We start from the raw sequence: 14,049 nt of genomic DNA, 5'->3' as shown, positions 1-14,049 counted from the left end.
TCAGAGAAACAGGGAAGATCCAACATCAACCATACATCAAAAGCCAAACACTTACACTCAGACCCCAAATCCTTATCCATGGCCTCCCTGGCCACCTGCAAGGTTGCCATGGCAACAGTAAACATTCCCAGCCCAGCCCCCATGATGCACCTCTGCTGCCCAGTGACCAACAACAGTCTTGCCACAGAACCTCCCCACCCCTCTCCCTGCCATGCCTTTGAACTTCAACAGGAGCACTGGGTGTTTACTGGCTTGTTTTCCTTTATAAAGCAAAACACGTGTGTGATTTGAAAACCATGAAAAATACCTTTGCACGCGCTAGTTGCTGTCCAAAGCCCAGGGAGCAAAGGCAACTGCTGTCTGTCTGGGCTTGTCCTGCACAGACTTGCAGGTTGTGCTGTGCACAGCCCTTGCCACTGTGCCCAGACTGCAGACGTGGAATAGTAATCGGTCACTCCGTAACACTGAGTCACTGCAGCACCACGTTCTATGTGCTTCCCAGGAGGAAAGTGGATTGGCGAGGAAAAGAAACCTTCCCAAGGTCAGCTCGCAGGGCATGGAAGGGACGAAATGCCCATGTTTGACAGTGGAGCCTGTGCTTTTTCCTCAGGGTGCCAAGGGAGGAGAACCAAACCACTCCTAACTGGAAAGCGTAGTTCCGTTAGCATTTCTTCTCACAGGGGAGTGGGGAGCTATCCGCTCTCAGAAGTGACTGTGAAACCGGCCCCCCTTCTTAGGTTTCTGAAATGAGAACTTGACAATATCAGACGGTGCTGTGACAGATTCCTGGCAGGTGATGCTTCTGGTTTTCTTGTGCTCATTGCTGCTGAGCAGATGTGACATCGTGGGCACCACGGAGTTGCGGTGACCTCGCCTTCTCAGGTGGCAGCACAGTGAGGTGAACTGATTCAGCCCATGGAAGGGAGACTCCAGTTTTTCCTTATCTTCTCTGTCCTACAGCCACAGCTGGCAGGTGTGTCACTACTATGGGGCCCAGGCATGAAAATGTGGTGATGCGAAAGGAAGCACCTGCTTTGTGGCTCTGACTTTCCCAAAATAGGAAGTGGGGTCACAGGGACCCCAACCTCTTACAGTATTAGCCCCCACCAGGGGAGTTGATAAGAGCCTTGGGGAGCAAAGCTGCGTGGCAGCTGGTGGAATGGCTGCCTTGTGGAGGGACTACAGCCATCATCTGCGGAGAGTGGGGACAGTGTGGTCTTCAGTCCCCTTGCACAGGTAAGACGGCAATGTCCGTGCCTGCGGCTGCCCTCCAGGGCCGGTCCGCGCTATCCTCATGCCTTCCTGTTGGCACAAAGATGGATTTGGTTCATTTTACGTGGAATTGCAGAGTCTTGGTTTAGATCAGAGGGAAAATAATTTGTTTTCAGGGTCGAAGTTCCTCCCAAGTCATCCCTTATAGCAGCATTCAAACGGGTAAGTTAATGGTCCCACCTCTCTCAGGAAAGATCAGAAAGTCAGTAGTCAAATACATGTAGGTCTTAAAAACCCACCTGAGGCTTTCCTATTGCTTAGCTCACCAAAGGGCACACGCAGAAGTCATTCACTTACCACGTCATCTGTGCAGCGAGCCACCTGCCAAAGCCACACTGCTCACGTGCAAATCCCGCACCTAGGAACTTCCCTGTGCATTCCTGCTGTCTGGTTTTTGCCCTGGAGGTAGCATGTGAACACACCTTAAAGTGCAGGACTTACAGTGTGACCCTGGAGCCTGCACTGCTCTCCCACCTGCTCCCTCATCCCCCTCCCACCATCCTGACCCTTCCAGCATTGTCTGCTAGGTAACTGCCAAGAACGTGGTAAGGTGCAATGTTGCCCTGCCTGATAAGCTCAGTGGAAGGCAGACGCCGGGGAGTGAAGTGGGGGCGGTGCAGCAGTGGGGATGAGCTCTGGGAGAGGGGTGCAAGGAGGTAGCCATCAGGACGCAGGGTTGGGGGGAGCAGAGAACCCTAGCTAGCAGTATGCAGGGCAGAGAGCCTCGTTCAGAACAGGGCTGCCAAGGCGAGCTGGCCAGGGATGCAGGGATGGATGTTTGCTGGGCTGCTGTTTGTTTAGTGACTCGAATTTGTTGAGCACAAAAGTTTCAACAGTTTTTTGGTGTGTGTGTGTGTGTGTGTGTGTGTGTTGTGTGAGATGCTGGAGCTGGAACCCAGGTCCTCATGCAAGCGAGGCAAGTGCTCTCCTACTGAGCCACGCGCCCAGCTCCCGCAACAGTTTTAAGTCTGTGCTTCCTAAGCTCGGGGAAAACAGAATGGTGTGTCTAAGGAACTTGCAGGTGACAAAGAGCCAGAGGAGGAGAACTCTGGCGTCAGAAGCAGTGGATGAAGGCCCAGGCCAAGCTAGAGCAAGGAGCAGAGAGATGGTCTCCCCATCCTGGCTGTGGGGGAGGCCTGAGTGGAGGCCATGCTAGAGGCTGGGGGACTGTTGATCACGTTGTTGGCTGGTGATGTGTGCTGCATGCTTTTGATTTGCTTATGAGAAGAGAGATTTCGGCATGTCTAAAGGATGGGGCTAGTGTACTAGAAAATGTTGAGAATCTAAAAAGCTTGAGCGGAGGCCTCCATGGCCTGGCCTGTGCTTACTACACCATGGCCAACTGAGGGCAATCAACACTGAGACAGCAAAACCAAACAGGAAGTACACTCAGCACAATTCTCCAGGCAGTTCCAAGCTTCCCAATCCTAATGTAATTTTCAGAAAAGTACAAACGCAAGGGAGGTCACTGTCACCTCCACATGGGGTCATGTAGAGGCTGTGTCTTAAGGCACACAAGTCTGTCCAGCATGCCTGTTTTAGAAACCAGAGACCTGGTATAACACCCTTTGAATTTCCCCTGGCGACAAGATCTGCTGAGGGCAAACATGGGACACCACAGAGATCACAGCACAAACCAGGAGCAGGCCTGTGACTTCAGCAAAGTCTGCACAATGTTCAAATCAGGCCTGCATCTGAGGGAAGGGGACATGACTGTCTACGACTGTTCTGGAGACATGTGGGGGTGCCTGACCTCTGCTCACTGTGTCTGCTGTCACTGGAAGGAGCTGATGACATTTCTAAAACCTGAAAGGAGGCCGAAGCCTCACCTGGAGCTGCTGGCTCTTTCTCTCTTTTGCAAGTGGGCATCCATTTGGAAGCTGATGGATGTTTGGGTTGTTCTGACATTTTGGGTAGTCAGTAATGCTGCACAAATAGATTTATATGAGAGCTTTTGTGTGGACATATGTTTGCATTTATCAGGGATGTATAGCTAAGGGTAGAAGAGCCAGGCTGTATGGGAACTTTCTTTTTAAGATTTTGAGGAACTGCCAAACTGTGTTCCAAAGTGGTTGTCCATTTTACAATCCCACAAAGGACATGGGAGCGCTGCGATTTTTATATTCTTATCGACACCTATCCTTGCCCATGTTTGTTGAGCCATCCTAGAGAAGAGGGAGTGGTGTGTCGCTGTAATTTTGATTTGCAGTTCCCAATAACCAATGATGCTGTGTACTTCTCGTGTGCTTATTGTCATTTCTGCAACCTCATTCGAAGAAGTCTATTCAAATCCTTTGTCCATTTTTAGTGGGGCCATATGTCTTTTCATTACTGAGTTGTAAGAGCTCCTTATATGTTTTGGACACAAGTCCATTGTCACATACACGATTCACACACACTTTATTCTCACTTTCTTTATGGTACCCTTTGAAGCACAAAGGTTTTTAGTTTTATTCTTTGTTGCTGCTGTTGCTTAGTTTTGGTGTCATAGCTAAGAAGCCCTTGCCCAGCCAGGCATAGCTTTGGCCCGGTATCTGCAACAATGCCATCTCATTAGTGCTGTCACTGTCCATTGCTCCCTCTCCCTATCTGTTCCTACTGTCCTTCACGGCAGTTGTCACCGTCTGACACATTATATACTTCCTGCCTTCCTTGTTCACATCTCTCTTCCCACGCTACTCCGTGAACGCAGTGTATTCACCGCTTTTATTCGTGACCGGATGCCCAGCTTCTAGAACAGAGCGAGCTTATGTTAGGTGTTCACCACAGCTGTGGGAACAAGAGGCAAAAGTCAAAGAGCCTGGCCCAAAGGCAGGGTGGCAGCACCACAGCCCCTCCTGCCCATAGAGCAAGAGAACGGGACAGCTGGAGTTCTGTAGAGCACGCTGAAGGAATGCAAAAGACCCAAACCAAAACATAAAACAAACCTGGCTAAAGAGCCAGGAGGCCTCTGTAAGAGAATGCTTTGAAGGGGCGGTAAGTATCCAATGTTTCCCTTTTCTGCTTAAAGAAACTCTTAGAAATGGAATTTTAGCAAGTCCCTTAGTGAGAGGAAGTGAGCCATGGATTGTCACCCCTCCTTGTGACTCCCTGACACTATGATACACATTCTTACAAACTGACTCTGCACTAAACTCTGTCACTCTTGGCCCACTGCATGGTCGCCAGTCTCAAGTGACTCCTGCAGGGTTCAAGGTAAAGAAACCTTGAAGATATAGGTACCAAGATCGTGAGACCCAGGGTGAGCCATCCCTGTATACTGAACACCTCCACAACGTGGAAGGGACTCATCCAATCACTGGAGGCCCGAATAAAACCCGAGGAAGAGTGAGAATTTGTTCTCTTGACCAGACTGGAGTGAGACAGCCTTCTTCCGCCCTCAGACAATGGCAAGGGCACTCTTGCTTCTTAGGCCTTTGAACTTGGACTAGAACTTACACCCATATTGTGTAAGTCAATTCCGCAGCACCCTCTCCCTCTCTCCCCCCCTCCCTCCTCCACCCCACCAGAATCCTAATGTGCCTAGCAGTTGGTTCGTGGTGGTTCATTGTACGCCTCAACTTGTCTGGGCTATGAGGTGCCCAGACACTTGCATCGACATTCTGAGCACGTCTGTGGGGTGTTTCTTGATGAGATTCACGTCATCTTGGACTGCTATAGTAAGTTACCATAAATGGGATGGCTTACTGACAAAAATATATATTTCCCTCAGCTATAGGGGCAAGAAGTCAGAGATCAGGATGCCGTCGCAGTTCAGACGTTCCTCGGGTCTTCACTTGGTGGAGAGGCAGACAGTAAGCTGGCTCTCTGGCCTGCTCTTACAAGGGCACAGATCCTGTTCGTGAAGGTGCCATTCTGTGACCTGATCACTTCCCAAATGCCCACCTCCAACTACCACGAGGAGAAGGTGGTCCGGGGTCATGATCATCGCTGACACCCTGCATGCTCTGCAAGGTGCAACCTCTACAGACACTGAGGCAAGGCACATCTCACGACAGCACCCTGAACCCCAGCAGGCCTGAGGCGCACCCTGCTCTCTCAGGACCCAGGGACGTTCCCTGGGTCTCTCTCTCCTCCCTTTGAAAGGGACAATGGTGTGCATTAGCATTCGGTTACTGCAAAAAGGACTTGAGTGCCTGGCAAACAGTAAGTGCTTAGTACGTGTTCACCTGTAGCATCGCAGCCCGGGGTGGGACATTCTGTAGCTCTACTCCCGTGATGCAAGGATGGCAGGGAACTGCCTGGGAGATGATAGTCTCAGAGAGAGGAGGTGACACTTCAGTCCTTAGGAATGAGTTGTCTGAAGAGAAGACAGAGTGGAGTGAATGCTCACTGAGGACTGGGCTGCTCCTAAAACAGGTAGGCACCCCTGTGACCCAGAAATGGAAGTAGCAGGTGGCCTGCCTCTTGAGTGCCAGCTGGTGGCTATTAACAATTTAACTTTATTCTGCATAAGCAAGCGGCAACAGAAGGCCACTGGACAATTTCCGTGGGAGAATATGAAGACTACCACCAGCTCTGTAGCCATGCATCTGCCTGCAAAGAACTAGCGTGTTGTAATAGAAACCACAAAGCAGCAGATTTCAGGTCAACTCTGGGTAGAACTTTCCGGCAACTCCATCTGCAAGCAGTGGTCTGGTTTGCACTCTAGTAATCCCTTCTTATGCTGTCGTGGTGAAGTTGAATGACCACCTTTCAGAGACTCCAAGGAAGGTGCGTTGCTTTGGATATTCAGGGGTTACACCAATGAACCCAAGTCCTGACCCTACCATTGTGTGATTCCAAAGTCCAGTCACCCACAAGACTTAGGGGATGGGGTGCTCTGATATTCGGCTCTGGGAGTTCATGAAGGTTAAGGAGGTCAATTTTAGTTTCCTAATGTATAATGCGTATGAATGTGTGTGTGCCGTGGTGGTTTTGCATGTTGAAGTGTTTGCATCTATTTTTTTAATGACTATTTACCACCATCCAAGGGCATCATCTGAGCAAGACTTCCACCTTGTGACACAGGATCACAAAGCCTAGATACCATGAGAGCACACAATTACTGGCTAAGAATTGGGGAGTTGCTATTTCAAATAAATTCCTGTGTTTATTTCCTTGTTGATTTCCTTTTATTCTCCTGCATCACTCAAGAGGAAGTCAACCTATTGGGGGGAGTTACTTTTTCTTTTCTTTTCTTTTTGAGATGAGGACTCACTATGTAGACCAGGCTGGCCTCAGCCTCCCAAGCAATGAGATTACAGGCATGCCCCATTTCTTTTCCATTTCGGGTGACAGGCTGGAGGGCATGGGAAGAGGAGGATGGGGTAGGATTGAGGACATAACTTCTTTTAGTTTCTGTCTCATCAAGTGTAGCTGTACTGGTGAGAACAGTACCACTTGTGTATTATGCAGAAAACCTTGAAAATTTGTCTCACAAATGTGAGACCGTTCTGTCTTTAAATGCGTGGTTTCCTCACCATCTTTCAACAGTGATCATGGATTGAGGTAATTTGCAGAAAGGAACAGGTGAGATGCTGGGAAGAAGATGCTGAAGTGACCAAAGCCATATATCCCAGCCAGCTTCCCTTCACACAGGAAGAGCCCAGGAAATACTAACTGAGTACAGTTTTTGTTTTTTGGTTTTTTTTAAGTGCTGCTTTGGGATTCCTTTTGTTAGGAAATAGATTTGAAGAAGAAATGTTATCTCTTCAAAACTGGCGAGGTGCAGTTTAGTCGATGGAAAACCTATATATGTGTGATTAAGACAAGTGCTCAAACTCAAATCAGCTTTGCAGAGTGTCCACTGCCAACCAGAACTGTCAAGTAACTATGGCTATCCTAGCATCTGAATTTGTTTTTTAACACAGTCAAGATTTTATTCAGTCAGAGGAAATGAATACCTAACATATCCTGCCTACGGTGTGTCAGTGCCATGCATTTGGTGGGCAAGTGCGGTACTGGGGAAGGCCACTTGGAGGGTCATTGTCTTCATCTGCCTCTTAATTTCCAAGGCTGTGGACACTCACATTTAGCAATGTTGAACCTTTATCCCATAAACTTCTATGCCTCAATTCACCTGTCCTATGCTTCAGGTTGGGGGGGTCCTGGGAATATAATTCAACTTTTAACTGTTTGGTTGCCACTATTATTTCCTGCCTGTCCACCTGATGGCACGCAGAGATAGCCAAAACAAAAACATAACTTAGGCAGAGCTTTAAAATTAAAAACATGAGAACAATGGTCACTGTACTGTGTGAGGTTTAAGCCCCCAAAGTGTTCTTCACTGTACTTACATTCAGACACACAGGCTCCCGTTTCCTACCCTGGCTCCTCTCCATAGTGTGTGGCATGGGTGTGGTCACTGGAGAAGATCTTTATGGGCAGCCAGGAGGCGACCTGGGAGCATCTGGTTCAGCTCTCTCTGTGTCCTTAGATTCATAGTCTACAACAATCATTCTAAGACCCACGTTTTCCCCAAATGGTCTTTGAAAGTTTAACATTATACAATGAGCTAGTAAGTCATCTTATAAAATTTAACATTCTAAGTGTTCTCATCTTGTCTATAAGAAAGTGGCTTGAGTGAACAGAGCATCCTCTTTCAGTGTGATCTGGTGTCTTTGAGGCAAACAAGGCCCAGTGTGTTTTCAAATGGACTTTTAGGAATTGTCTCTTCTCTTCCCCACAAATGAGAGCAAATGATAAGCGTGAGAGATATTTTAAAAAGTCTGTATTCAATTATTCACTCCAAAGGATATCCATTAAAATTATGAACATTTCTGAATATATTTCATGTATCATACATATATATATACTTTATATGTATAATTACATATCAACAAAAGGTTTCTTGCTGCTCTAAGCATATAAGTAAAACAAAGATAGATTTTGCAATGTGACACCCATATATGCATATATACTGGCTGTTTTTGAATTATGAATTTATTTACAGCTTGCTGAGGTTATAAGAAATGATTACTGTTCTATTGTACAAACATAACAGTAAAGGTTTTTTAAATACAAAGACTGCAAATGAATACGTGAAAAATTACACACATGTACAATATTTATAATTTATAAATGCAAAGTTAAGACCTTTAAATTATTGCACTTGTGCATTTTACAAAGAGTTTTTATGTCTTACATATAAAAGCAGTTTTTGGAATTCACTAACTCATCAACTATAATGAAGGTGGATATTGTTAACTTGAAATTCTTTCCCTTCCAAAAGAGAGCCCATTAAGGCTTTGACACAGACCCACTGGCCACAGATCAGTTTATCATGAGCACTGTGCTCTGGTGGCAGAGCCTGCGTGAGGCTCTTGCAGGGTTTGTCAGCGAGGAGGTTATCACCAGCGAGCTCCTAGATGCCTTGGCTAGGTATGGGTATAGGATCTCTTTTGCTTATATGTTCATGTAGAGAACATCACCTCTTCTCAGAAAGAATCAAGATGCTGCATTTGTACAAATTTTGGTAAGTGTTTCACAGTGTTTTGGGCAAGCACATAATTTCAAATAGGTCGGGGCACTGTGTAGAAATATTTCCTACAGCTAAGTCTATTGTACTCTCAGTTTACACACTGAATGAACATACAGCATACACACCATACAACAAATGATGTGGAAAAAAATAATATTCCACATTTCTATTGGCTATCTGAGACAGCATAGGAAAAGGTATTAGGGTAACTCAATTTAAAAACAGGCTGCAATGCCCATGATATGATGATCTTTTAGGTGGGTTAGAATATTAAATAATACACTTTAAAACCTTAATTTACATCAGGAATAAAGATGTTCCACTTAAACTTCTGCAAATATACAGTACCTCAAAATACCAGCTGAGCACTCAAATGTATAAAGCAACCCCCCACTTGAGTAACCCTGGATTTGGCCAAGTTTCCATCTCGGTCCTTAGGTCACATTCTGTGCCCCCAAAGAGCCAGGCCCAGGGCTGCATGCCTCAGTTTCTCACACTTGCAATAAAGAGCAAGTGGACTGTGTACAACTTTAAAAGTACTGCCTTCTACCATTGGGTTGAAAAGGGAAAATTAAGTGAAAAGTATGGTGCTTCTTTGGATCTTAAATGTGTTTTTCTTAGGGAACACTAATGTCTCTCTCTTTGTTCCATCTTCTTGATTTGGAAAAAGGACACCATTAACCCTTCTTTTGTTCTATTTTCATCATCATATAAAATATATCTAACATTTAAACAACGAAGGTATCCAGTTTTTTTAAAAAAGATAAGAAAAATGTGTGTATTGCACTGGGCATCACTAATTTAAACTTAGCATAAATTTTTAAAGAAGTCAGCAAAATGTGTTTCGTGATAAGTACTTATGCCATGCATGGGCAACAATGACTGGTCGCATCCTCTGCTAACTTAAATTTTACAGTGATTGTTAAACCAGATTGATACTTGTAATAGAAGAAATGCACTAAAGTGACTGAATGAATACAGGTTTTAAAGAATTACACCCCAAATAAAGCCAGCAAAGTATACAAAGCGAACACAGATTGGAATATATAAAGAGAGGAGTGATTTTCAAAATCTAAATCATGCTATGTACCGGAAACCCAACAAATCACATCATCACCAGTACCACAGTTTGGAAGTTCTTGCAAAAAAAGACAATCTGAGCAGTTCCGTGGTTGTAGTCACCAAGGCAGAAGCCAATGAGGTCAAATACAGGAGAGGAATCTCACGAGGAGATAACGGCCCTGCTCATCCAGTAGATGAAAGTAACCAGGAATGTGACCCTTTAAATAGTTCCCATTGTATTAAGAAAAGATAAACCATGAATAGATGAATGAAGAAATAGAATTTCAGTATTAAAAAAAGGCACAGGCCAAGGCGCGGTGATTAATTTAGTTCTATTAAAGCTCAAACCTTAATTGAGTTTAAAACCAGACACAATACCCCAAACTACACCCACTTAAAAACCAAGGTACCTAAGGAGTTGTGCAACTGTGTGTATTCTGTACAAATGTCTAGTGTATATAAACACACTGAGAAAGCAAAATTCACTGAGAATGTACAAAACAAAAGAATGTTAAAGCATGCGCAAAGAGGAAACCTACACTGAACACATCTTGCTTGGAATTAGTCTGCTTCTGCTGCCATGGGGTCGAGTCACTAGGAGCACCACTACAGAGGCATCTGTGCACGTCATCTTTCACTCAGGAGAAGCCAGACATGGGGACAGTGGTGCCTCAGTTTTCCACTGGGTCCCTCTTCCAAGATGGGCATTTCTGCACTTATTAGACGTGACTGACACTGGGAAATGGATCACAGTCCCTGCCCTCATCAAAGGGCCATTGCCCTTTTAAGACTTCCTAATGAGCTAAGTCACATGGTCAATTACTAATTCATAAGATGCCACAATTCTTTTAGGATTTTATTCCACTGCCTCCAGCTCAGCATGTCTTGTTGATTTTGGCATGCATGTTCCTAAAAGCATGTCTAGCTAAAAACATATTTACTACATCGGAAAGGATAATGGAATAACTGCATGTGACCATAAATCTGCCCATTATAAATGAACGCAAACAATACACATTTCTTCAGATTGCACAGTCTACACACACCCATAGCTGGTTACCAAGTTTATGCTGGACAGGGGACACTGAGCTTAATATAAAATGCCGCCTTAATGATAAATTCCTCAAGAATTCAGGATAATAAACACCATCTGCCTAACTTCTGGTATCACGTTGTCCTTTTAAGAAAAGATCTAAGAAAAAGACGAGAAATAGAACACAAACCTTTATCTGTATATTTGCCAACATCCAAAAATACTTCTGACTGCATGTTATTAGCTAAATACCCCCCCTCCTGGACTCCTTTATTTTAGGTGAATCCACGGCTCCCAGGTGACTCCTTCACACAGTGAACGCATCATTAGCAGGTTACATGACCATGCAGTCCTCTGTTCAAACTGTGTCTGTCATTACACTCTGTCATGAGAAATTGACCAGTCAACCAATCCACCCACATTCCTCTGGGAAAATTCCCAAAGAGGAGGCCATTTAATACAATGTGCTTGGCTCAGTCAAATTAAGAGAACTTCCTGTAATATTCTTAGCAGAACAGCAACTTTAAAATGCAAAAGTGACGAGGCTCTTCCTCCCTTGCTCATTTTCCATATTCAAAAGCAGAATTCACGCATTCCCTTAGCATCGTTTTAACTAGATACTAATGTGAAGTGATGCCCCCTTCCTGCAATTCAGCTCCAAAGTTCAATTAGACAGCTAAGTTAACGTTCGTGATGAAAGCTGTACTGGGTGGGATCCAGCCTCATGTATTTGTATAAGGAAAACAGGTAACACTTTAGGGTCCAATGCTATGAACACGGTTGTGTGGGGACAGTGTTTTCTAGTCTCAAGTCCTGGCCAGACACTGGACATTTCCCAACACAAACAGCCACTGTTTTTGAAAATGGGATTTTTATTTTTCATACATGTTTGCTTCTCTCTCCCTATCTCTCCTTTTGTCTCGGGTGTGTGTGCTTCATATACATATACATACCTGTGTACGTCTACATACATATAAGAGTGCATCATATACACACCTGTGTGCCTGCACATACCCTATGTACACAGGTACATGTGTGTGCAGATCTACTGTAGCAGTGTTCTTCTCTCTTTAGTGTGACATTTTACCTCCTATTATAAAACTACAGTAGCAAATGGAGCTCCATGAGAGGAAGAGGGTGACTTTAGAAGCCCAGAAAGAAACTGAACACATAGTGTTAATCTAAAATAAGAATAAGGTTCATGTGCAGCCATCTCTACTACAATGTAGAAAACCATGTTTCAGGAACCTGACTCAATTTTGCAGACCAGGCCTATGTGAACAGCAGGTTTGAAGAATCATTTAATGAGAATATCGAGTAAGCGATTTGTCATGGATTGTTCTGTTACTTCTGAGACCATCATTCCCCCAGGTGAGAACTAACCACAGGTTCAGATGGCTCTGCCATTGTGCCAAAGTCCTCAGGGCATTAACCTGTGTCAGAAGTGACCTCCTTATCTCTGCAGGAAGGGCCCGGGGTGCTCTCAGTTTTTCTAAACACTGACATTGAACAGTACTATTAGTTTGCCAAAAAATTACACAGGCAAAACTGGCCAAGCCAGGATTCCACGTGGATGCCTGACATGTGTGAAGAGCAAGGAGAGGACACAGACAAGGGACAGTGTGGTGGCAGTGCTGCCTCCTCCTGCTGAGCTCTGCACAGCAGGCCTGAGGGACACAACTGAGCAGTGATGGGAAGTGATAATGGGAAGTGAATGCAGCAGCCAAGGAAAAATTGCACAGACTAAGACTTCAGGTAGTAGTTTGACTTTAAGAGAAATGCATGGCAATTTAACAAAGAAACTTTTAGAATAAACCTTTCATTTTGAACCTGAGTCTAAAATTTTATCATGACACAGTGAAGACAGAAAGTAATCATTATTAAAAATCCACATTTTGTATCTATTAGATTTGTTAGTTGGGAATGTTTTTAATCACCTCACTTTTATTCTGTTCTTTATGCAAAGGGTTCAGTAAATTTGTCAAGACTGTAATGAAGAAAGGAATGGTTTCAAATTCTTTGCCATCTTTTGAACTGAGCTTCGAGGCTGCTACTCAGTGGGCCCTTCCTAAAAGAACAGAGGTCCACTTCCTTCAGAGAAAAATGAGTTTCTCTAGGCACATTCCTACAAACTGAAGCACATAACTGATTCTGCTAAAATCATGAAGCTGTGCAACAAAGCTTGACTCTTCCCCGTCTATCTTACTCTGTAAGCTTCCTGACACATGTCCGGAGGCTGTGGGCTACGACTCAAGTGAATACAAGGAAGTCACATGTGAACATTCACAACAGCAATGTCTAAAACACCTATTTATAACCAACACCACCAAAGCAACACTGGTGTTCAAGGCGAGTGCATTACACGGCAGATACCGTTCACACTCTTGTGGAGAGACAAGGGGAAGTGCCCTTTGTCCATTTCCACGAGGGCCTCTGTGATGCCAGCATGTTAGGAAAGGGTGTCCGAGGTCGGGTGGAGTCACTGGGCCAGCTGATGTCTGCACACTGGCCGTCCTGGTGGCTCACTGTACGTTGAGCCTGGTAGGCAACCAGCAGATGGACATGTATGCTCGATGGTACCTTCTAGAAGAGGTCTGCACCCCAGTTACTGGGTGTAGGTTCCCCTCAAACATAAAAGGAAAGTCAGAGAAGCAGGATGAGAATCACTGGGCAGGGCACCTGTCAGCAGCCGTCAGTCGTCGATCTTCACAGGTAGCTTCTCAGAGGTCCCTGGGGCAGCTGCCGGGGCTGAGATCCAGAGTGCACTCTCCTCCCCACGGATCACCTTCTCCCACTGACTGAGGTTATCCCTAGGGACAAGAGTGGTAGCTAAAGGTCAGGTTCAAAACAGACATCCTGGACTTTGTCTCCAAAGCTGGTCCAACAACCCTGTGTCCTGTAACCACTGCAGGTCTGATGCTGATCGTGGCTGGTGCAGGTGGCCAGGCAGGCTCTCACCATGTCTCCTCAGAAAGGAGCCGCAGAGCCACCAGAGCACCTGGTGTCTGTACCACCAGCTCCAGGCAGCAAAGACAGAAACCAGTTGGGGCTCAGGGTGCCATTTCCTATTCAGTTAGGAGGACTGAGCTGACAGGGGTGAGCAGGGGCTCCCTGCCTGGGGACAGGACAGCGGGGCTGCACTCTGTGGGGGAGGGAGGGTAGCCTTGCATCCTCTCTCAGAGCCCCTCAGTGTCCTCCTGAGGTATACATAAAGTGTCCT

At 45.5% G+C, this 14,049-nt stretch overlaps 1 protein-coding gene across 8 annotated transcripts in view; it reads right to left on the bottom strand.

Annotated features, from left to right (window-relative positions):
- Window positions 1–7,964: 7,964 nt before the first annotated feature.
- Window positions 7,965–14,049, bottom strand: part of Pde10a (phosphodiesterase 10A) — a 487,897-nt gene continuing 481,812 nt past the window's right edge. For all 8 annotated transcript variants that reach the window (XM_074070673.1, XM_074070649.1, XM_074070664.1 and 5 more), the window contains one exon: window positions 7,965–13,639. In XM_074070673.1, the coding sequence (XP_073926774.1) occupies window positions 13,522–13,639 (118 nt within the window). In that variant the 3' untranslated portion in view covers window positions 7,965–13,521. The remainder of the gene's footprint in view (window positions 13,640–14,049) is intronic.

The sequence above is a fragment of the Castor canadensis genome, chromosome 1 (assembly GCF_047511655.1).
Source record: "Castor canadensis chromosome 1, mCasCan1.hap1v2, whole genome shotgun sequence".
Taxonomy (NCBI): domain Eukaryota; kingdom Metazoa; phylum Chordata; class Mammalia; order Rodentia; family Castoridae; genus Castor; species Castor canadensis.
Note: the sequence above shows the minus strand (reverse complement) of the source record. Positions and strands in the feature narration are given on the sequence as shown.